The sequence below is a fragment of the Trichoplax adhaerens genome, genomic scaffold (assembly GCF_000150275.1).
Source record: "Trichoplax adhaerens TRIADscaffold_2 genomic scaffold, whole genome shotgun sequence".
NCBI classification, from domain to species: Eukaryota; Metazoa; Placozoa; class Uniplacotomia; order Trichoplacea; family Trichoplacidae; genus Trichoplax; species Trichoplax adhaerens.
The window spans coordinates 3,694,701-3,718,809 of record NW_002060944.1 but is presented as its reverse complement, the minus strand read 5'-3'; the positions used below and the strand labels follow the sequence as shown (position 1 = coordinate 3,718,809).

The following is a 24,109-nucleotide window of genomic DNA, read 5'->3' as shown; positions in this document are numbered from 1 at the left end:
AGAATCAATTATTCAGTTATGATTGAATGGGCTGAAGTAATTGATCTCTTATCTTTAGCACGTTTATTCTGAAACCAAACTTGGACGACCCTTAAATCTAAACCAACCTTGGTAGCAATCATTTCTCTGGTAATTCTACTTGGTCTCGGTTTAATTCGATAGACCGAATTAAGCATTTTTAACTGCTGTTGTGTTATAGATGTTCGAGGTCGTTTAAGATTGGGATGATGTAGCTGAAAATCTACAAAAAAAATTGTGATAAATTGGGTAATCCATATCTAATCAATATGTAGAAAATCTTTAGATCAGGCAATTTTTTCAACATTTTAGCAGCTACTTAGCTTACCATCGCTACACATTATGGCGACATCATAATCTTCTTTACAAATTGGTTTACCTTCATCCGAAATGTAATATTTATCGCCTACTTTAAATTGTCTACTACATACTATACAAAGGAGGCAGTTAATATGATAGCAAGAGCCATGAAGTCGGTAAACCATCTCATCCGGTAAGATACCAAGATTGCAACCTTGACATTTACGTCCAAATCGTCTATTGCAATTTCGTGTACCAGTTGATACCAAGATAGTATGGGAGGGTTACGAATAGCATCATAGTTCCAATGGGAGTATTTAAAAAATTATTTAATATATTAAATTCTTCAAGAAATCTTCATATAATTACGTAAATATTTTTCTTGGAAATACAGCTAATCTTGCTTTGAGTGTTAAAAATAATCAACCATCTAAAGTTGTATGAGTATAATCTAGCATGACATCATTATTGGGTACTAGGAATTTAAAATTCATGCTATACTAATCGACGCAGTATCAGGAAGAGGATGATAGTTTACAGGTAAAAGTTGTAGTCTCTCATGAAATAAATTACTAAGTAGGGATATCATAGTATCAATTATTTCAAAATGAATCAATATCCCTCTATTTATAGAGAATGACTGGTTAGTTTACGTTACCTGTAGTAATGCATGCTGCAATAGATTGACTCTTCCTTTACAAAACATTTTCCTTCGAGGTTTTTACCGCAATCTATACATGAAATGCATTTGCCGTGCCATAATTGATTATCCATTTCGTAAATGTTCCTATCGCGAATTTCTTCTTGGCATTTAAAACACAGCAATTCTAAAATAAAAATTACATAAGATAGCAATGTTAGTCATTAGAAATTTACGGTATTGCCAGAATTTTACGAGATTAGCATTGAGATTAAATTCCTTATTATTATCGAAATGACTCAAATGCGCTATAGTAACGCGTAAAAGCGTGGCGATATCCTTTAGGCGTAGTGATAATGTTACTGCCACGATTTAATAAATCATGCTTAGAGTACATAACTGGAATACGGAGTAAATCAAGAGTTCTTCTTGTCGATAGTTTATCGTAGATACTATTATAATTTGAATTTTTTTGTCCTAAAGATTAATTCGGCTATAACAATCCCGTTATTCGGATTTATTTGAACCCTGAGAATTGGTTTCATAACAATTACTAACGACGTAAAGTAGGACTATGAAGCGACTTGATCCAGAATGATTAGATCGAAAGTGATTCATTTCCTTAAAAGCAATGGTCAATAATTCTGTATCAAATCTACTATACATATTAGATGAGAATACCTTCAAGATAATTGACTTCGTTGACTTCTGTTTGAAGATTTTGCTGTAGCTTGGGTCTAATTTCGATACGTGAATCCTTTATATTAATAAAATTTCATTACTCGTCGTTATGTAAACCATCATGCAGGTAATAACGACTAAGAAACCTAGTCTAAAAGCTCAACTCAATTACTGCTGTAATAAAAACGATAAAACATACGTAATCTATCTGATAAGCATATAATTATTATTTAATTCTCTAGTTTATACAAATTAAATAACATGGAAATCACAAATTCAACGCTGATGGCTATACTGAAATCTTACCATTTCGGCGACTATCTAATTCCAAAAGCTTCAAATCTTTTCTGCAAGACTTAAATCTACCATGCAAAACAAAGAATGAATACTTATATCATAAAATAAGTTGAGACAGTATGAGATATGATTTGAAGATTTTAAGAATATCTAAATGGCTGCATCAGAATAATTAGAAAAATTAATCCAGTAACTTGAGCAAGAAATTTCTGATATAATTTTAATTTAACTAACAGGAACGAGTTCGGAATTTTAATTGATTAATATTTTGGTTATTAGATTGCTTACCTTTGAAGTATATTTCTTATTCTAGTTGCTACTCCCTGTGCTTGCATGCAATAACCCCTAGATGAACAGTTTACAGTATTTCCGAAGATTGAGCATTTAAAAGTGCTTAGCAGGGTGTATAATGCTGTAATTACAAAATCAGGAACTTTATAATCTATGTTACCAATAGCCATATCGTTGCTCTTGGATTATAAGTTCATTTGTAATTTCCTCGACGATTGTTTAAATCCGGTTTATTTTACATTATTTGTGAACGTATACATACATAATAGCACTCGCTGCCATATTCTAGCCATTGGCTGAAAATGGATTAATATCAAGTAACAGATGGTAAGCTTAATTTGATTAACTTTGGTGATCAAAGGGTAAATTTCAACAATATATATGACTTTCTGCGTGATATGAATAGCGCCTGGTTGATAAAATCGTCTAATCAAATTATTTTTGTTGAAGATATGCCAAACTAAGTAAGACTAACTGTTAAAGTCTACGATCCTAGTTCACAAAAGTTGCCAAAACTTTAAATACACTAGAAGAAGCAAATAGCTTTCAGAAAATTAAATATTAACCACTACAGCTATTTTAAAAGATTAAGAATTCTAAAAATTCCCAAATTCTTAATAGACTAAAATGAGGAGTATGTAGCTTTCAGAAAACTAAATATTAGGTATCAAAACTGTTTTTAAAGTCTTTGATCTTAGTTTTCAAAATTGCTAAACTTTGATGGACTAGAAAAAGATGTAAGCAATATTCAGGAAGCTAAATATTAGCTACTATAACTGATTTAAAAGTCACCAATTCTGTAGCTGTTCTCAAAATTACCAATCTCTTAATGGACTAGAAGGAGTATGTAGCTTTCAGAAAGTAGAATTTAGCTACTACAATTGATTTTAAAGTCATCAATCCTAGTTTCTAATAGCGTCAAACTATGGATGGACTAGAAGAAGTATTTAGCTTTCATAAAACCAAGTATTCGCTACCACAGCTGTAATTAAAAAGTCTTTGATTCTAGCTATCAAAATTACCAAACATTTAATGGACTAGATGAAGTACGTAGCTTTCAGAAAATTAAATGTTAGCTTCTGCAATTGCTTTGAAGTCTTCGATTTTAACTATCGAGTTATCAAACTTTTAAAGGCCTAGAAGAGGAAGTGCTGTACGCTCATTTTGTCTTTAGATATATAGAAAAAGAAAAATATGACTTAAACTAACGTATAAATACTCTACTTTATACCAACATACAAGAATTATCAAAGCACGTGGTAATAATTCTTATATAATTTGCCATCTAAAAACTTAAAGCATTAATAAACATACCATATGTAGCTTTCAGAAAACTAAATAATAGCTACTATAATTGCAATACAATGTCTTCGATTCTAGTTCTCAAAATTATCATATTTCTAACGGACTTAAAAAAGCATATAGCTTTCAGAAAACTAAATTATTGCTATTACAGCTGATTTAAAAATCATCGATTCTAGTTCTCAAAATTGTCCAAAAAACTTTAATGGACTAGAAGAAGCACGCAGCTTTCTGAAAACTAAACTTTAGCTACTAGTCGCAATGTTTACAAGATTATTAGATTTTCTACTAGATAGCTCTAATTCTCTAATCTGATGCATGTTATTGGCGGTAAATTGAGTTATCCTAATCATATTATTGGATACAATGGATGGCATGCCACACGATTTACATATTCATATTGACAGATGAGTAATACCCCACTGTTGTCTATTTCTGGTGTAAGGTGCTCAATAATAACTGCAGGGATGCTACTATCTCATCACGTTCCATTTTGATCTAGCTATAGCTCTCTCATCGATTTTCTATCTCATCATGCTTATTCAAATCATTTATTACTAGTAGCAAATCGTCTATTTAAATATGGAGTAGATAATCATATCAAAGTTATCTAATATCAAACGGCACCTTCATCCTTATTAAATATCTGGCCCAATCAATGTTCTATTCCATCATTGTAGGGGATACCCTTGATTCAATCCGATAATTGTTTTGCGATGCAAAAATACATTTCGTCTACGTTAAGATTGTAATAAGTTCGTAATCAATGGATAATTCATCTCATTGCATTCACATTAAAGTTAGTGTAGATTCTGTTCTTATAGTATGGAAAATACAGCAAAATCAACTGCCTTGAAATGAATATTATACCCTATATAAACACAGCATGCAAGATGCTTATGAGGAAACGTTATGAAATCTAGGATCCTTGTAGGAACATGAGCTTTTCTATACGAATACCAGTATATTTATAAATTATTATCTGCTCTTGTCATCTTCTCTCATTGTCTTGTCTCCGATTCAAGACAAATTTTAGTTATTAGTTATTAGAGTTTCGCATTTGTGTTGTGCATTTCCTTAGGCAATCTTATTTCATTTCTGGAATACTTATACAGCTTTAGAACTAAGGCAACAAGTCTTAAGAGCTAAAGTTGTACATTTGAAAATTATGAATTTTTAAGGCATACCAATACATGTGACTCGATTATAGAGTTTCAACAATGATGTGATAGCAGCCATTAATCAAGGCGAGCATCTGGCTAAGCAAATGAAAAATATCGCAATTTTTCTACTGCCTTTACAAAATGCAAAATAAATTGGCAAGAAGCCTAATGGCAAAAATTAAAAATATGATCTTCCTTCCAGTTTCTCAAGATTTAAGTTCTATTGGCATAAGATCTAACAAGTGAAATTCATTACCTTGAAAAAATATGCTGAACTTGTACATATTGTAATCACAAATAGCTTAAGTTTGAAGATGGAATTAAGGTTAGAATTAAGTTAGATTAGAAATTTTTACAAGTACTTATTCTTCTACATTCATAAAGTCTAGATTACAAAGAAAAGCAAAATTTATAAAATCTAGTTTTACTTATTCATAGAAGAGGCTTACAATCCATTAAGTCATTTTCTACGTTCACCAAGTCTGATTTCGCGAAGAAAAGCGAAATTTATAAGTCTGGTCTATTTTTGCATATTCTTGGAAGAGGCTTACAGCGGAATATATTGACACAAATGCAAATGTCTAAAATTTGAAACGTGATCTCTTACCAGTTTTATAAGATCTAGTGAATGAAATCCATTGCCTTGAAATATATACTGTATGTATTGCAGTCCCCAAATAGCTCGAGTTAGAGGTTAGATTAGAAGCTTTTAAAAGTAGTTCTTCATGGAAAAGGCTCACGGTTCATTCTATATTCGTAAAATCTAGTCTAGTTTTACGTATTCATGGAAGAGGCTTACAGTTAATTTAAACAATTTCTTTATGCATTTATAAAGTCTAGCATTAAAAAGGAAAGTGGAATTCTTGTTGCATTATCTTCAGGTAATTTATCATAGTACTTAGCATACTGCCATAATAGAACAGTTGGGGTTGTATCTAGTGAAACGGTAGTATCATAGTATGGCAATTAGGTTAGCAATAACGCAAAATAGATCTGACGATAGCAAATAGCTTCTACAATTTGCAATTCTAGAATTTTGAGGATCTCTTTTAGTTAATTTAATCCATCTAGTTATAAATTATCATCCTATTCAATAGCAGAAAACTATAAATTTTATGGGTTAAACCCTTTTAGTGTTGCAAATTATATTGTAAGCTACGTCAATCGGAGAAAGCTTAAAAATTACTTTTGAGTATGTAAGTGAATAGAAATTTGCAGGGAGGATAAATATGGTGTATTTGACTATTTTAATCAAACTAATAGCAATCTAAACGACTGTATTCTTTCAGTATTTTTAGGAAGATGTACAAAGTATAATTTCTGGTCACAGCGGATCCTGACTATGGACTAAACATCATATGCATCTTACATTATGGAGATACGAGTACTTATGCTAGTGTAAAACAAAATAAGTTATCACAATACCATGATGGATGACGAATCTAATGCTCTAAATTAGCATGCTCTGCATTATTGGCTATATTGAAAAGCAGGAATTAAATATATTAGTTAGCCTTGTTGTATATCAATGCTGAAATATCATTTGATTAGTTGAGTAAAGTTAATCTACAGTATTGACATAGTTACTTATTTCGTATATCTATGTATAAAGACCAAAAAGTATAGAATTGGTACATATTAATCTTCTTTTAAATTTCTAATGGATTAGGAGATATCTGCTTTGAAATTGTAATTTTACCAACAGATGTAGCTTCCAGCTTAACTAATGCCGCCATCAGAGCTAGTAGAATAGAGATTACTACGAGTTTGAGTATAATTAAACGAGTAGTACTCGTAGAGTAGTATATCATAAATGATTTTCTACGACAGGAAATAGAAGCAAGTTGCAACCAGCTGAAATGGACGATGTTACGGCTCATTTCAAATAATATTGCTGAAGCTGCCAGCGATTAAAATAATAAATAGAAAATTTAGCCTTTTATCTTTAAAGTAATGGCTAGTTATTTTCGGCAAGATAGTACTGCAAATTTAAACTTAACTTTAAGAACTTGTGAGAGTCTTCTGTTTTGTAACCTATAAAGCATGTAGTTTTATCATCTGAAAATAGTATCACTAGTCCGATGGTATTTATATGCAACATTAATTATTATCTACCTTATGTTAGCTTATTTTTTCTCTATCTAAATATACTTGTATTAGCACGTGGAATTGAAATCTATAATTATCAGTAAGGATTTCCGTAGACCATTCTAAATAGATGAGCTTGCCGTCATAAATCGATTATTGAATAATCCAAAGTCAAAAATAATATTGACCATGGCGTACTATCTAAGAGTTCCTTCGATCAAGACTCTTGATATCGATGAAAAAATGCTTAAAAAGCTAGATTGCGATTACAAAACACCTCTATCTAAATAGAGGTTTTTATACTGTAGTTCATGAAGACATCGATAAAAGTAGCTAAATAGATATATTTTACCCTGAATTGTCGCTTTCTTGCTTAAGTTTGCATTAAAATATTGTAAAGTTGCTTCAGATTTTGCTATTCATAGCTATAAAAATGTTGCAGTATATAATTTATATCTTGTGTGGCATAAGGTTTAATATAATCTTAATGGAAAATGATGTTGAAGTGTAGATCTCTTCCCAATCTGGCACGATAACTGTTTCCCTACTCTATCGAAGCGTTGAAAGTAAATTTGTCAAGTCAGAACTTTGCTTAGGATTAATCTTGATCAAGAAAAGATCACTGTGACGATAATTGTAGTTTTTGGCGGTCGACCTAATGTTGACATGTGTCAGATTTCGTGTAGAGTCTATCATGGACTTAATGTTTCACCAATGTTACAAGCAAAGCGTGGGATGAAAAATAAAGTTAAAGGTGGTGTATTGAATAAACTATAGACTGCATATGGTGTTTGGCTGCATTTAATGTTAACAAGCAATAGAAAGAATTGATTTATGTTTACATTCAGTTGTGAAGTGGATTATTATAGATATCAGCTTGGTACGCTTTTTGTTTGCATTAATTTCATGAAAAAGTACTAATGAGATCCATCAATAACGGTCAAATTAGCGATCAATTTCGAGCTATCGACACAACTTTGATGGCCGGACAGTAGCTAGTGAAAGAAGACAATATACAAATATTACTCTTATTATAACGGCCAGATTTTCCTTTTTTTTTCAATTGATTACAATTGATAAACTTTATTTCATTTGTATGGAAGTTATCAACTCCATATCATATCGAATCGTTGTGTATCTATTATAATGATTGCTTATATTTATAATTTAACATAAACGTGCTGACAACTTTGATTGTACAACACCAATAGGGAAATCAAGAATAAAGGCTCATGGTAGGATTGAGCTTAATTTTTCTATCCATTCGTTACTCTTTCTTCTAACTAGTCTGCAACTGTAAAAGTATGCAGTCGATGCAAAACAAAAGAAAAATAGCTTACTGCAGACTTTCCTTCTTCTTACTGTAGTTGTTGATTCCATCAAGGCGCCATTTAGCCACACCTTATTCATTGTTAGTTAATGGCTAAGAGATCCATAATGTGAATAGATTTGATTGACATTTAATCCTCTAAAATTGTTGCCTAATGGATTGATTGGTGGGCTGATTAATGTAACATTAAGCTCCATGATTATACCAACTGATCAATTGCTAGACCGCAACATCATTGTATAGTACAGTAATATAGCGCTAAAGTACACATAATGATAACGTTGCAATCGTAGTTATCGTAACTGTAATTCCTTAAACGCCCTTCCACTTTTTTCTACTTTCAAGTACGATATAAAACGCTATTGCCATCGAATAACTTCAGTTTAATTAATCCTTGACTATTGGCACTGTTATATATTGTATATTGATACACGATAGAATCATTTTTAGCATCGTTATTGACTTATCTTTCGGTAAACACGCTAAATGAGGTTAGAGCTAGACGACCACGCAATATTTCAACTTTTCTTGCTATCTTGATGAGAAAATTGCGATTGACTGCAACTCGATCTAGTTATTATTGAGTTCCCTATCATCGATTTGAATACTCTTCAACTTGTGATCATCATTATTATCCTTGGTCGATATCATCGTTTTCTTATTCAACGTAATTATCATCACCATTGACTATCAGCAAATTTCTTGTCCTACAATAAGACTACGCTTGGTTATCATCATTTTTTACTATCTTTCTACTAACTACTACGTACGATAATCTTGAGGAATTTTTTTAATAATTAATTGATTGTACTAGATTGTATTCAATAACTTGACAAGGTAACCGTCGATCAATATCCTTGGGCTTGTTTTATATTCTCCAATCCAATTGTAAAGTCAATATCTTTAACTTAAATTACCTCTAAGCTAGTAACACTGAATGTCTAACCACATTTTGTAAAAAAGTAGATACATTGAGGCTAGTCTATTTTTATCTATTCATCATTTACTTAACTCTAATACTTTATAACAACTATATCAGCTATTACAACTTATCCATACTTGCTTCCATCCAACCCACGCAAAAATACTTATTGATCATCTTATCCATTATTCTACTATCTGTAACTATTTTATTTTTTTCAAATCGAGTTAGCACCAAGTTAGCTATTGTCCACTGCATATTTCATGACAGTGTCTCCAGTTATTCAAAATTTTATGACGATATTACCTCGAGATTGATGAAAGAAGATTATTTTTTACTATAACTGGATAAAATGCAGTTTACTTGGCAAGATTAAAAAGAGTCTGGAAAGTAGTGGCTAGATGGATTCCGATCAAAGAAATTATCCCAATCCAGCAAGTCAACAAGATGTAAATATCACGACATTGCATGCTATTTAGGCTAATATTTTACAAAAATGGATAGGTCAATCGTATTGATATTGTTGGTGCCAATTACTGCAACAATGAGTTTCAAAAATGCTTCTCAACGTGATCCATGTTGTTTTGTATATCGTTTTATACAAATTTTATTTCTGTCCCAATCTAAATATGATTAATGCGACGTTATCACTTAAATATTTGGCATCCAGTTCTTAATGCATTCTATTCATCAAATTGTATCATACTGACCCAATGTATAAGCTAATTTTATAATGATCTGATATTTAGATATTATCTAGTATTTATCTATATATCCTACCATACTGTATTATCTTCTTATAAATTGAACTAAAGATGGTACTGAAGTGACTGTCATCGAGAGTTACAACTTTAATTGAATATCAATAGATTACTTTATCAATATACAACAGTCAACAGCAAGTTCAACTAACTAAACTTCTGACTCGTATCATTGAGCCTGGGAAAGATAAACTGATAATCAAAAATCACAATGTTTGTAAATTGTAGAGTTATCATTAGTTTTAAAGGTGATTAAAATTAAGTATTGCAACCCTTGTAGTAACTGTATTTGACATCCACTAGAATGCATATCATCTCCAAATAGAAGCGCTTACGTTATACTAAATCTCTTCATGCTCGTCATTTTTATTTCTAAAATTTCCTTCCTAATTATTCCTTAGTAAAGTATTAAATCTTAATAGTATTATATAATTATAGCCCACGTGCATTTAAAAACGCCAATTGCCTAATCTAAGCACCATAAATTTATTTCATCAATTTGCTAGCCTCATAACTATAATGAATATTTAATTAAAAAATACTTCAAAAAAGATATTCATAGCTACTTTATAATAAGTTTTTTGATCACATATAGCATAATCTAATAAAAATGAGTGACTTATCCAGCATTTTAGAAGCCTTGTCATGATCCTGCATTCTGTATATACTTAAAAGATAAATAGAGAAATCTATGACTGTTTTCCTCTACAGTATACTAATAGTTAAAATCAATCTCCATGAAGGCAAAGTCTTATCAGTGGTAATAAATACCCACAATTGTAGATACATATACTGAAAAATATAGTATGTGAATTAAGATGAAAGTGCGGCAATCATTTGCAGACAAAAATAATCCTATTTTATTTTGGTTATACTGTTTATCTGATTATCAAATAGTTGGGATTAGTGTAGGAGACAAGGGATAATAGAATATAAAAGAAAATTAGAATCATGGAGAAAGATAAATAGCGACTATCCTAGATAAGGGAATGAGTGATATATTGATTGAATTTATTATTCACGATCTCTTTTTTAAATCTTCACTCCGCTAATTTATTATCGCGAACTAATAGTGATTTCCTTTTTACTTCTGGATTAATCTACGATAGGGATAACGATTTTGTGATTTATATTTTACTGTCTTGTTTCTAACTATGCTATATTTCGATTACTCATCTTTTCGCCGTTTGAATAGATAAAAATATATACTTATAAAATATTCTACTAAAGTTAAACTGATAATATTATCTTTTTAATCATTTTAGATAACAGTTGACCCTCTTTGTTCAGCTTGTCATCAAGTGATTTATGATCGTCATATTTGGCGTGTAGATAATTGTTCTTGGCATCCTAATTGCCTAAAGTGTTTCAAATGTAATATGTCACTTCAAGGATCTACCTCATGCTTCATCAAAAACAATCATCTGTATTGCAAATCCGACTATTTTAAGTAAGTGAAAAGTCGCTACATTTAGTACATTAATACTTATATCATAGATTTATCTATCGCTCTTTCTATAGGCAGTAGATTTACAGATGTACAGTATATTATACAAATCACTAGTCCTGCAACCCGTTGCGCTGCTGACGGACTATGGCTAATAACGCTATCTATATTACACTTGCAAATACCTATATTGTTGATATGAAACAATTGTCCATTGCACTCTTGATAGACCATTGCTATCGAAAGTTCAGTTGACGATTCTTCGACATTCCCATATCCATTTAAGAATTTTAGCATTTTGAAAATTTTTATTTACGCATACAATGCTGCATACTTAGTGTCATTTTATAATGATGATACGAGATGTATTCATCTGGAAATGAGTCACGATCACTAGCGCCAAGAACATTAAATAGGCTTCAATAATATTCTTAATACTGCAAGATTACTAGTAAATTAGGTAGCTGACTATAGTATGATGGGAAGTAAAATTATCTCATAAATATCACAATGCGAGTAATATTTTATAGAATGGAATATCTCAATCACGCACATGTTTATATTAACAGAGATTGTATTGATGATATTTCGTTGTAAACGCGGTCACAATAAGTTCGCAATTTGCAGTATTTTACGATAATACGTCGCCCAACCATACAAATATATTATCCTACAATAATCTTAAAGTATACGTATATAGTTTTACTACCGTATAAATGAGGTACAAATATGTTGATTACTAACGTTAGACTTATTCAATGGTCATAATTCAAATTACCGATGATATTTACCGATAGAAAACTAAAATTTAAGATGCAAAGCAGAAGCAATTTGAAATACATAGAACTACTATGAATCCAAATAGCATTATTTTATTAATTTCGAAATTAATCTGTCAGTGATTTTAATGGTAAAACTAAAAGTTATCCTTATAAGATTAGACAACCTTAATTTAGGTCATAAAATATGAAAAATTCTAGTGCTAACAGGTTCATTTAGATGGAAATCTTCACTGGCTGCACAGGGTATAATCTAGCATTACTTTTTCAGATGAGAGTTATCACAATAGAGAAAATATCTAGTGCTTATATAGTCACTAACAATTGAATTTTTAAGGCTAGAAGAGTCTTTAAGTGAATGAGGTATATTTTTATACATAAACTACTTCAACTACATCATAAGGCATTTGGAATAATGACTATTAATGAGTGATTATTAATCATCATGCTTTTCTGTAGAATACCGTCGTTCAGTAGATTTGTATTAAAAATCACCGTTTCTGGTCAAACTTACTCGTTTAACTATTGACATGCGCTTTTATAATTAGGAGTACTTATTTACTATTATCGTATATCTATTATCTGCATTAAATAATTTATCAAATATCTATAAAAAATATTAGAATTACGTATTATATTTACGATTGATAATAGATATACTTGTCGTTATACCGTACATTTCCTTATTAATTGCTTATATACAAGTTATCAAAGAAATCTCGAAACTTTTCTCTTTCGTAGTGCATTAACTACGGTTAACGTCTTGTAACATTTTTTAAGTGACACAATTTACTCCAGATGTTTTGCGGTATTAATTTCCTAGTGCTGTATTACAATAACAAAGTTATTTGTTTCTACATTTGATCATTTTCACATGTATAAATCTATAAAGTATTTTAGTATCATAATATGAGTCGGGCTACCATGAAAAGCATGGCGCCTACACTAGTTGTTGATAATACTGCAGTGGATACATTCTCTGATGTCGTGCGAATGCAGTGATCGGAATAATATTGTAAAATCTTAGAGCTATAACCTAACATAGCGCTGCTATTGAACATTACCGATAATTTACTGGAGAATTATGCAAGAAATTTTGCAATCTGTTTATCAGTGATAATAACATTGAATAAACGATTACTAGTTAGTGACTTTCAGGGGGATAGATGCTAAGCTTATTTTCGTTAGATAACATAATTTGATGGTTGTTGTTAATACCGTTATCTATGGCGTATAGGTAGTTTTATAGAAAGGCCTGGTTTTATAATATTATCCATGTACTATTGACTGAAATTATTACAACTGTACTACAAAATGATTGATTTTTCAAAATAAAGTTAGGTTTAGTTTTGTCATAGATAATCTAGAACTTTACCTTAACCTTCTGACGATGGGAATGTTGTCAGTATATAGTATCATTTCGTAGATAGATACGAAGGAGGATGAACATGCCAGTAGACTCGCTGTGTTGTAGCTTTTCAATCTATAGCAAACACATTGTAAAATCTTGTCCATTTGCTATCGATAGGGAGTTTGGCGTTAAATGCTCTCGCTGTAAACGTTACATAACATCGGATGATTGGATTAGGCGCGCTAAAGATAATGTGTACCATTTGGCTTGCTTCGCTTGCGATGATTGCAAACGGCAACTATCAACTGGTGAAGAATTTGTTTTGAAAAATAATCGTTTGTTATGTCGATTACATTATGTCGAACAAGAAAATTCGGGCGAAGAGAGTATTCCATTAGAATAGAACAACGGCTACTGATATAGGTAAGCATCAAGCTGATTTAATGAGTCATTTAATAAAATTTATAATCTTGATAAATCAAATTACAAATTTTTATTTGGATCTAACCTAAGAGGGGTATGAATATTATAGCCACAAATTGAAATATAATATTCTCATTAATTAATGCATAGTACTTTTTTTGAATAGCATAAACCGAATGGAATCACAGTGCCGCAGAAAGTAAGAAAATTGGCGTGTTCCATAAGCATAAGCTTCTCATGGTATCCAGCTTATACGAGTATAATTATTCTCCGAAGAGGGGGCTGTCTTTTAAGACAATTAATATGTTGATATTTCGTAATAAAGTGTACTTTTTACGTTGAATCTAACCATAGCATCTTTAATATATATTATTTTAAATTATCATATGAGCGATGCATTAGCAACTTTGGATTTTATGAGCGTGGCAAATGACATCGTCATAATTTTTTGTTAGTCTGTGACATGTTATGCTATTGATAAATTATTAATTGTCTAGTGCTACATGCAGACTTGTTGCAATTGCGTACCATATTGTCCAAATACAACAGCTATTAAAATATTCTCTTAAAATGTAACTATGCATGATTCCATGCATTAGGTATACACACATCTGGGCCAAGTATTATGTAATTACCTATAAATATTAGGTAATGCCTCACTGTGTAGATTGCATGCAGCTAGATGTTACGTATATTAAAAAGCTGCTTATCTTTTAGATTTATTAATAATTATTAAAGGTAATCATTAACGAATTAATATAATTTAATCAAGATATTTGATATTGCAATTTGAAGATGGCATTGGTGATAATAACAAATCTAATCTTGAACCAAAGTTACTTTTTTTATAAAATTGTTACAAATACCATTCAACATTTATCCGCTATTAGTTCCACTATAACTTATCTTTGATTACCCATTTCTACTAATGTTATTGCTGAAGGATCTTAAAATATTAATTCATTTTCTGTATAATATTCCTTAACTTATTATTATTAATTGAGCAAAATTGATCACAGAAAGTTGTTGAAAGATATCATCTCAAGGCTCCATAATTTCAAGTGGTATCAATTCATCTCATTAAAATATGGTTTAATATGTTCGTGCTTGTATATTAATATCATTTCACATTGTCAATATTTTACCCACTCTATTTGCCTAATTTGCTTCTTTATCTGCGTGTATGTTGTAATTTTATGCTAGAAGACGTTCAACTTTTAGTATTTTATACAGTGTAAAATCGACGAGTATTATTCCTCTCCATTAGTCTTTTGAATACTCGTATTTATGTAGTTGTACTTATGAATGAAACAAGTTAATAACATTTCGTTGACACTGTCGTTTTTTCAATCAATAAAACGACGGATTATCTGATATATGCGCGGTATGGAAATCTCTTTATGCACTACATGAGCTCATATCAGTTACGATTAGCTAACCCCTATTGAAGAATCATGTATTTCCACATTCCTTGACTACAATCTCAAATAGGTGTTGTGCCTTGAATAATAACAAAAATCATCAGGAAGGTGCCGTACCAATAGGCGTTTTTGCATAGTATGAGGTAAGTAGCGGATAATAGAGAGTAGGACTACATCTAATAAGTAAAAGATGCACATAGTCATGGTTTAACGTGCTTTATAGTTTGCATAGTAGTGGTATACTAGTACATTAGAGGTCCTATATCCAGTAGATATTCACGTATACTGTCTATCTGTGTATCTTTGTGTAGAATCGCCAACGTAAATTAGAAATTTTACTGGTGCTAATTGATGTAGGGTACATGTCTTTAGTAGCTCTGGCATATTGCTCCTTTAGCCATAATGGGTGCTATTAGTGTTTTTGACATTTACCTACTTGATATACGGTAAGGTATCTCTAGAGTAAATTAGAAATTATACTAGTGCTAACTGATATAGAGTACATGTCTTTACTAGCTCTAGCATATTGCTCTATTAGCCATGATAGTGTTAATAGTATTAATAGTATTTTAACATTTATATCTTTGATATAAAGGATCTCTAGTATAAATGAAGAATCATACCGGTGCTAACTGATATAGAGCACATGTCTTCACTAGCTCTAGTATATTGTCTTGTTAGCCATGATGGATGTGAGGAGTGTTATTGACGTTTTATGACGTTTATCCAATAAATTAAAGATCTTTAGTGTAAATTAGGAACTGTACCGGCGCTCCCTCATGTCCTGCACATATCATCAGTAGCTCCAACAGATTGTATCATTACCATAGTGCTGTAAGCGTTAATAGTATAGTTAAAATTTAGATACCTGGGTAAAAAGTGATCTTTCGTCCTCTACATTAAATGTGTAGTTCGATATAGAACAGTTTAAGCATATGGGCTTGGATCAATAAATTCCCGAATTCTCTATACTAAATTTTTATAGACCTTAACCGGAAAAGCTCGCAGATCCTGTACTAAGTTCGTGGAGATATTTCAACAATCACAGAAAACGCTAGGTTAACTCCTAGACACTTCAATAATAATTATTAGTATTCTACGATAAACAATTATTAAATTGAGTTTCATTGCCAGCGAATCGCCTCGTGTAAGATAATAAGAACAAAGTTGTACTGTAAATACCAACAACGGCGTTACTATATATTAAAGTATACATTAATTAGAGGCAATCATTTGTAAAATTGCCTGTAAATCAATACTACTAGACTTGCTTTGCTGTAATATAACTGGAATCAAATTAGAAATATTCTCTTGGAAGTATTTACAGAAGAAGCCCACGGTCGTAGATTACGATATGCTCCCATACCCATTAATTTGCCACGCAGCGATGATTCATTACTACATTCTTAGACAGGAAAGCGAAAAAAGCCCTTAGCATTAAATAGCTTAGATTATATTTCCTAGTACATCGCTTACATTGTGTAAAAATGTTTCTGCTTCGAAAACGCCTATAAAAGTATACGTGCAGTATGTATCTAGTCATACATGGTTGCATTCTAGGCGGATTAATCCGATTGTTGTCTAGCCCCCACGGTCTGAAATATCAGCATAAAGATTGCTTGCATGACATTTAGAATCTCAAGTATTTACGTAGTATGAAAGTACAGTAAAGATCAGTAAGCACTATCAAAGTAACTGTGTTTGATAGTTGGATTTCTCGTGGTGCTGTAAATTTTCGTGAATAAGTTTATGTGACTTGAAAGCCTTATGTTTCTAGTTCCGAACCATGTATTAACTATAAATATTAATTTTTAGACATCGAAAATATGTCACTATGAAATTGATTATTTTAAATAGTCGCTTGTTCACTATTGATTCGATCTGCTTCTAACTAAGTTTAGTAACGAAATTCTGAAAACAGGAATGCCAAATTGGATGTTAAATTTTTCCTTGAAGATTGATATATCGATAATCACCGTTAGTAATACAACAACGTCTCGTCGTCCGCATGTCTTCGTACTGATTACTGTTAATGACACATCACAGTAATTAATCAGTTGTATTTCGTTCAGCTGATTTTCTTGGTAGTTTCGAAGATTATACACTTAATAGCAAGGGTAATAATCAATTCGTGAAGGTGTGAAGAATAACACCGGATAACTAGTTTACGAAAATATAACCATTCATTTAGAATTTACTGACGATGCTTTCATACCTTAAATTATTCTTAACGAAAAAATTGATTTCGTATTGCTATAAATGGTACGGTAAGATAGTCCTAACAGAAACTATCGTATCATCAGTTCCGATCTTCTACCTGAGTTCTACATATTAGTTGGATGTACTGTAGCTTAACTCATTTTAAATGCGTCGTTTTCCCGATTATAATTCATTTCACGGAGATAAAGTTCATGAAGACAAAGTTAAAACTGTGATGTTCAAATATTTATAGAATATTTTAATCAATGATTAGGATTGTATATATATACTGATTCAATCAATTACATATTTTATACTTATTCACAGATATTGTTATTTGTAATAATACTTCAGAATCTGTACATTTAAAGATACAATCACCAACTGAAAGGTGAATCACGAATGTTAAAGTTAACTTGGGCTTTTAAATTTGGAAATGAAAAGATAACGTCTAAAGTTCACACTTTACAACATTAGTGGAGAAAATTCAGCAATCTGACAAATCCTTATGCGTGTAGAAAGTTAGAGTTAAGCATCCCTAGAATACACGTGATACAATTGCAGGTGTTGTCATAAGATCATAAGAAAAAGTACAGTGCAAGTTATAAATATACATTAGAGTGGAGTATTATTCCATGTATCTACTAATAGTACCAGCTATGCAGAAAAGGATGTATTATGGCATGCCTACTTATATCAGTTATATGACCTGCTAAAGGATCACAAGTATCAATAACAAATCACAACTTCAGAAAGTTATGGGCATGGTTTGTTATCTTCGGTTTTCTAGCATTAAAACTGTTGTACATTGAGCATAATACTATTCTGGAAGTTATGTTACATTAAATGCAATGTAAAAGCTATCCATTGATAATATAATCGAACACTATCGCACAATGCAGCAACGATCTAAGTGATTTATGTTAAAAGTGCTAAACGGTAATGATCCTGGAATACACTACTGTCTAACTTATGTCTAGAAACATTCTCGGTAATAATTGCTGATCGCCATAAGATGAGATTGATGTAGTTCAAAATAATTATACAAAGAGATTTGGTTAATTTTAAATAATTTCGTCAGTTATGGAAATACATATTTATATTTAGAATCACCATAAATTATAGGTACTATTACTTCAAAATTAAAAAATTTAAAAATGTTTCCGATAATGTGTATGATTATAGGCCTTTAAAAAAAGCCAAACGATGTCCTAGTATAAATTCTCACACTTATAATAGTCTTGAAATGCTGTTGTATTAATTCCGTTATAATAGAAATAACACGGTGATTTGGGCTAGTTAATTTAGAAATTGTAGACGGTCTGTTTTAAGTTGAAAAACAAGATATTTCTTTCCAATCGCTTGGCTGCGTAGATCAAAGCATTCCTTTCTTCACCATAATCGATAGACTGTAAATAGAATTGATCATGAATTAGCAATTGCGTTTATTCAATTCACATTACAGAAGTAATGGGTAAAAATAAAAAAAGGAGCCATTTATCAAATATTGCTAAAGCTGCTTTTGAGCATTTTTATGATGGAAATGAAAATGAAAAATCTGTAATTAAGAAAGACATCTAGTATATTATACGCTCATTGATTTACAATTTTTACGACTCATTTTGAATCAGTGTTAAGCTAGTCTACCTAGTCTTGTTTATTTCCTGAATATTCTCCAGCGTCTGAGCTATCGGAATCTTTCATGTCACCTAGTAAATTGGTATTAGGAGAAATACAGCAATAGTATTACTACAACAACGATAAAAAATATCATACTGTATGCCTGCAATAGTTTACTAAGGGGCCTCAGATCCTTTATGATACTCTAATTTAAGACACCTACTTTGACTGGAATTTTCATCACGATAAGAATATTTTCGATATCCTTTATGACTTCTAGTTCCTTTCGTTTCCTGATTTTCTTTTTTCAACTACAGGAATTGACAGGTAATGTTATAATAATACAGTCATGATAACTAAATTCTGAAATTGCAATACAGGCTATTTACTTTTGCTCGTTGATTTTGAAACCAGACTTGAACTACTCGAGCGCTTAGTCCTGTTTTACGTGATAATTCATCTCTAACCTATTGGAGCGAAGGTAAGAAGCATATCAAGCAAAATGGTCTGAACCTTGACTACTAAACTAGGCGGACCAATTATTAAGTTACTGTGCTCGTTTAATGTAAAGTAACCTCTTTGCCAGGTTTAGAACTTTTCTCAAAAGAATCATGGAATAATTTTCTCTGTTGAGGGTTTAATACAGTTCTTTGCCTTTTGGCATTATTGGATTGGTCTTCGTAACTATCTGTTTTCCTTTTATTATCCATTGATGGAGAACCTTCTTCCTCTTCTTCTTCTTCTTCTTCTTCTAATATAGCCAGCGATAAATCAGCATTTACTAATATAAAAATATTAATCAATGATGGCAACCCATTCTATAGACTTTCTATCGATGCTACGTTGACCATTCTTTAACATACCTATGTCTTCTTCATTCCATGCTACGTTAGCAAAGGAGGGATTGGTAATTTTGTCATAATCAGCTCTACAATACAACTTTGTATCTTTTAATATATATTCATCACCACGCTTAAGTTGTCGTTTACAAATTTGGCAGAAAAAACATGTAACATGATAAACTTTCTTGAGAGCTTTCATGACTAATTCTTGCTTCGAAGCAATAATGCGACCACAGCCATCGCATCGAGTACCAAACAGCCTACAGTGCAATATTCGATAATTTGAAACGTGTATTACAAGCAAGGAAAAAATAACCTTAAAATAGTAAATTAGAGTATTATTGCTCGCTCATTTTCAAGGAATAGCTTTTAGCTGATGTTAAAATTAACAAATTCAATTATATGGCATGAACGGTAATGCTTAAATGATTTGCTTCTACAGTGAAATGGAAACAATAATTTCAACCTAATATTTTAGACGTGAATAAGTTATTCTATAATCTTGTAACAACGTCTGTGAGTAATTTTGTAGTTTATGGCGTAAATTCAAAACGAATTTCATTGATAGAGAAACATATCAGGGGATACTGTGAGGACTAAGTGGGTAAATTACTAAAAAAGGTTTCCAGACTGAGTTGCTTATAGAATAAGGAAAATAGCAATAAGATTATACGTTAAGGATGGTCTCGAAAGTGGTTATATAAATAAATGATTAGAATTTTACTAACTTTCATCAATTACGGTTCGTTTCTATCGACAAAATCTTTCATTATTACGTAATACTGTAGGAATATATGCAAATTCTTAGAATATGCTATCATTGTTCCATCATCCTATCCATTTTCAATATACAGAACAGGTATTGCAGGATGGAGAATGTTTATCGTTTCAATGAAGAAATAACTGTAGCTGTCTGAATACCGATAATAGACAGTATTAATTGAATTGCTTTAAGTCTTATTTCAATTTTCTGGTTGAATGTTTCTGAATCACTAATGATGGCTACGATATTGAATTTAAAAGATTGACAGATATTGTTAAATAGTCTACTTGACAAGATGTTGCCAAATAGACCAGTAATCTGTCAAAGTAAATATATTTATGTAGATTATGAAATGGAAATGATAAAGAGAATGAATTGAAAGGCTAAATTTAAATATCACCTGGAGTAGACCATCGCCTCTCCAATTAATTGTGGTTTACAGTGAATGGGGTAGCTAGATGATTTATAATCGTTTCAGTAAACACTGACTGAATATTTCAATGTACACTAGCCACAGTATTTTTTTATACCCTACTAATTTGTCTGGTATTATTCTCCTCCAGTAGATCTAATAAATTATTACATTATATGTCCAATAATTATAATAAGTACATTATTATCCCAGACGACAAAATTAAAATATTGGAGTCTTATTATGATCCGTTTGTTACGGCTAATTAGAATTATCGGTTATTGGTTTATATTAAAAAATAGATAGGAGACGCAAGTGATGATATGAAGATTCAGGCTTAAGCAGGGGTGTTAATTTCATCGCGTGACAAAATTTAAGCGATATCACTATTAGAATATTAGATAAACTAAAGCTAAGTTGGTTTTATATTTGTTTTAGCATATGCTATTTGAAATAGTCAATTTTATAGTTTGAAGGGATCACTAATGGCTTACATGATTTCATATTGACGATGCTAATGATTCAGTTTCGAAACTTAAATAAATTTTAAGAGTTACCTTTATTTGTGAGCAAAAATAAATAAGCTGTAAATGATGATGACGATAACGAAGAAGGTAATTGCGATCAATATTGCAATTCCATACTAGCGAGTATTGTCACATATTGTAATGCCCGTAAAAGCAGCCAGTTTTAATATAACGATGAATATTGTAAGAACGATCTAGGAACCATAGTATTATGTTCTTAATGTTTTAAGTACACAATAAAAACTGATCGATAGTTTTCTTTCAGTAGGTAGGCATAATTATCCTATTATCGATATCTACGTGTTTGATGAAATATAGATATTGTATGTTTTGATAATTTTAAAAGTATAAGTGATGCAGATGATCAAATTTGCACCTCCTTTCGAAAAGGTTGATCAATGTAGAATGTAGTGTAGTTGTCGTCAATGGCTTACCAGTAAATGGAACAATAAAAAGACAACCAATGAAACGGATAAAAGAAGTTATTTAAAAGAATTGTTAATAGCAAGCATACTGTACGTTGGTATAGTAATGTTCTATCTAACTAGAATAGTGAAACTGTATTATCTTGCCAACAAGAGCAACCATGATCGATGATGGAAGTATATTGAAAAATGAATGAAAACGAATTGAAAGGAAGCAAAATGGACTAAAATAATTTAGGAAATATCAACCTCGTCATAAGAAGTCTATTCGATGTCTGTGTATGCATATCAACATCTAGAAGTGAGTTAGTTACCATGACATAGCCATTATGTACCTAGTAAATAGTGAGTTATTCTTTATAATACTTAGATAATATATTATAGAATTGGACTTCCTAAAAATTACTACAGGACATCCACTTATTAGGAAACTATACATTACACCATTATTGATATGTAGTTGTTAGAGTGATCATTGAGTTAACCAAAATAAATAGTGAAAAATTAGCTTAGAAAATATGCTTTTATCGCCGGTTCAGTAATGTTAATTATCAAGATCTATATGAGAGACGTGGTATGATTGATGAGATTTTACCTTTCTCAATACTTTATAATCATTACTGTAGTATTGATCACAAACAGAAAATATCTTATTGTTTAGGCAGCAGTATATATATATATATATATAAATTACATTATCATTGGACATAAAAATGCTCATGTAGAGCACTTTCTGATACTTCTATACGTTGCTGTTGAAATATTATTTCAAAATTCTCATATCAGGAAAATTTACTGTATTCGCCTATTTAATAACTAAAACTAAATACTTAAAACTTCTGAATCGTCATATTAATTTTTATTTTTGATTTACATGATATACAGTAATTCCACGCAATCCAAAACAAGTGCTTTAGATATACTCCTATTTATCGTCTCAATTGCATGTACTTCCATTAGCTATTTTATTATTGATAGCGTTATGTGAATCTATATTTATAGATTATATGTGATATAGTTCATAAAGATAAGGATGAGAGAGGTTGTTACGTAAAGGTATATTCTGAATGGAACATTTAGCAATTTACCAAATTGATCATGTCACGACAGCAGCGCTACAGAGATTGTAAATACAAGCAGTAAGATATTAGCTTTAAACTAAGAGTACATTACCTTAATTTATTCCATTAACCAATCGTTAAGTAATCGCCTCAACTGGCGATTACGTGACTGCACTACTACTATTAAAAAACTCAACTTTTCCATAATGCACCACTGGAATGCACGAAATTAAAAATTGATGCCTAAATTTTTAATCAACTTCGTTTTTATGATACTTAGAGGGGTTGGCATATCTTTAAAGTGAGGGAAAAACTCCAATAACAATAATCACTATTATAGCCCTAACAAAAGGCAATAATACAAAAAAGTTGAAGACGAAATCAAGATTTTCCATTTTATATAATGGTGGACTGACTAATATGAATACCCTGGCATAAAAGTGGCTCCACACTCGAGGAGCATGTTAAAATGTTGTAATGACAATCGTACAATGTCCTAACCTTTCAAAATCTGTAGCTACTAAACTATACTATTATAAGACTAGAAAAATATTGAACAACGATAGATGATGGTCATCGTACGATTCCTTACCATAAAAATCGTTCAAACCTACATTAAATACCTTATTTGACTAAAATTGTGTGCATTGTTCATTACAGCAAAGTTTCTTACTTATCGTAGTCTTCTTTACAGTATAACTTGTGATCCTTGATATAACAACTTTTAGACAACGGCTGAGTACATTTATAACATCTTAGGCAATCTTCATGCCATAAATCGTCGGCTACTTTTAATAGAAATTTATCTTGAATGAGTTGATTGCAGCCAGTGCACTTCTGCTTAATTGCTAATAAAGAGTGTGGCATAGCAGTACGATTGTCAACTATAACAGAAATAGAATAAGTTATAGCTGAGTTTTAATACAGTATTGAGAAATAGCCAAACAAAATCATCCGGTCAGATAGAACAAGTAATTATTTACGATTTTTAAATGAGAAAGACGGATTAAAATTAATTCTAGAGCAGTAGTATAACTTTAAAACTT

The 24,109-nt window shown here is 31.1% G+C and overlaps 1 protein-coding gene across 1 annotated transcript; it reads right to left on the bottom strand.

Annotated features, from left to right (window-relative positions):
- Positions 1–8: 8 nt before the first annotated feature.
- TRIADDRAFT_20649 (uncharacterized protein) lies at positions 9–23,930 on the bottom strand (the record flags this gene model as incomplete). Its single annotated transcript, XM_002109328.1, has 3 exons — positions 9–241; positions 356–555; positions 23,737–23,930. 3 exons carry the CDS (start codon positions 23,928–23,930, stop codon positions 9–11), a joined length of 627 nt encoding a protein of 208 aa, XP_002109364.1.
- Positions 23,931–24,109: the final 179 nt, after the last annotated feature.